At 22.6% G+C, this 2,210-nt stretch overlaps 1 protein-coding gene across 1 annotated transcript; it reads right to left on the minus strand.

Moving 5' to 3' along the window:
- Nucleotides 1-12: 12 nt before the first annotated feature.
- EIN_213240 (CXXC-rich protein) lies at nt 13-403 on the minus strand (the record flags this gene model as incomplete). Its single annotated transcript, XM_004183382.1, has 1 exon — nt 13-403. A coding segment is annotated over one exon (391 nt), but the record flags the coding sequence as incomplete, so codon positions are not given.
- Nucleotides 404-2,210: the final 1,807 nt, after the last annotated feature.

Here is a 2,210-nt window from a genome sequence, read left to right on the forward strand (position 1 = left end):
CATTGAGAACACCTTTTGTTTGATCACACATCCCAACTAAACATCCATACCCACAAAATTCGCAACTTGTTCCCTTTATGTAATAACCATCGTCACAAACAGAACATCCAATTTCAGATTCACATTTTTTACAAAAAGGTGTACATCTTTTACAAGAGTTATTGTCTAAATAGTAACTTTCATAACAAGAAGTACAACTAATTTCAGATCCAACCCATTTACAGGTTGCGCAATCCGGAATACCTCCACACGTTGGATCATTTAAAGTTGAATTATTGACTGTTTTGATGGTCTTTAAAATTTTGTTGCCAGATTTTTGGTGTGAATTATGGTATATTTGTTTGGTTGCTCTATCGGCGACACACATCATTACACACATTAAAAACAAAAGAATTTCAACCATTCCAATTAAGATTAAAAGATAATAGTTTTTCTTTTAAAACTTTGTTTTCTTGAAGTGATTTCACATTCTCTTGTAATTTCGGAGTAGTTTCCTATTATGACCTCACATTTAATACTTATTTATCAATACGTGTTTAATGCGAAGTTTAATCAATTTAAATAACAACAAATATATATATAAAACATAGAGTTGGATTATTATCTTCTTTTATTCGAAAAATGTATTATTATATATAATTAATCAAAAATACAATAAATAAAGTTTAATAAAGAAACAAAACACCATTTTTATGTTAATTATCAAAAATTAAAACCAAATAATCACACAAAAAATGTGTCAAATTGTAACTCAAATTAATTTTGAAAAGTCAAAAGTAATTGTTATTTTCAACAAAATATCATTTTTTTGTTATTGAAGTTATTTTTTGTCAACTTTTGAAGTCAATTAAAGTTTCTTAGTTCTTTGTTTTCATTTTTAAAAATAAAAATATAAAATTATAACATTTTACTAATAGTATAAAAAATTAATAATTTTTAATTATACAATTTTTATTAATAAAATCTAAATAGATATTATATCGGACGTTATAAACAAATTAATAACATTCAAAAAATACTTTTCGGCTATTTCGAGGAAAAGAAAACAATTATTAAAAATTTTATTTTTCTTTGATTCAAAGTAGTTTCTGTTTTTTTAATTTTAAAACAAAATAAATAGTTAACAGTTTATTAATAAAATAAATTTATAAACTTATAACCATCTCACATTTAGAAATGGTGTGAGGTGGTTATGTGAAGTATGTAATGTTCTAAGTTTATTTGGTTATTAAAATTTTAAACCAATTTATCTTTTTTACAATTTTTGTCAGAAATGACTCTTAGGTGAAAAAAATAAACTACAATATATAATTATATTATATTATATTATAATATAAATATAGTTTATTCATTTTTAGTTATTTTATTTTTTTTATTAATCAAAATTCTAATATTTCAAATAGTTTATCTATCTATAAAAGTTACTTTTTGTTCACACAAAAACAATTTAAACTTTTGTGAGCTCAAAAAATAAAAAAAAACTATTGTTAATTAGTTTTAATTTGAAAATACATTTTTTTTACCTTCTGTAAGATTAAATTTATTATAATATTATTATTTTGGAAATATACATTCACATGAAATAATATTTATAATATAAATATTCAATATCAATTTTTTCTGATTCAACAAAATTTAATTTAATATACTATAACTATAAATAAACTAAATATATAACAATCGAATGTTAATTTTTACTGAATTGAACTCTTAACCAATTATTTAATTTAATAATCTTTTATTAATAAAGTCTCGAAAAAATAACGGAAAAATCATAACAAAAGTTTATTAAAAAACTACTATAAACAGCTATTACTATTTTAAACTCATAAAAGTGAACTATCTAATATTACATCGAATTCGTTTAAAAAATCGGGCATTTTACAATGTTTTATTTTGTCGATTTTCCATTCTTTTTAATTTAGTGTGAATAAAGAAGTATCGAAAAAGTCCTCTTTTATGTGACCAAAAACCCGTATTATTTTTAATTCAACAATTTAATTAAATGTTTTTCTTTTCGATTTTTTCAAGTTTTTTTCAAACTGGAACAATTAAATACAATGTTTGAATTCTTACTTTTGTTAGTGTCTATCACTCTATCCCAGCCTATAGAGTGTACTGAAACACAATTCTGGAACCAAAACAAGGAAGGTGGACCGGGCTGTCAAGAATGTAACCCTAAAAGAGATACTCCTGCAGGATCAGACATC

This window comes from Entamoeba invadens (assembly GCF_000330505.1).
Source record: "Entamoeba invadens IP1 unplaced genomic scaffold scaff_1105074726547, whole genome shotgun sequence".
NCBI lineage: Eukaryota > Evosea > Mastigamoebida > Endamoebidae > Entamoeba > Entamoeba invadens.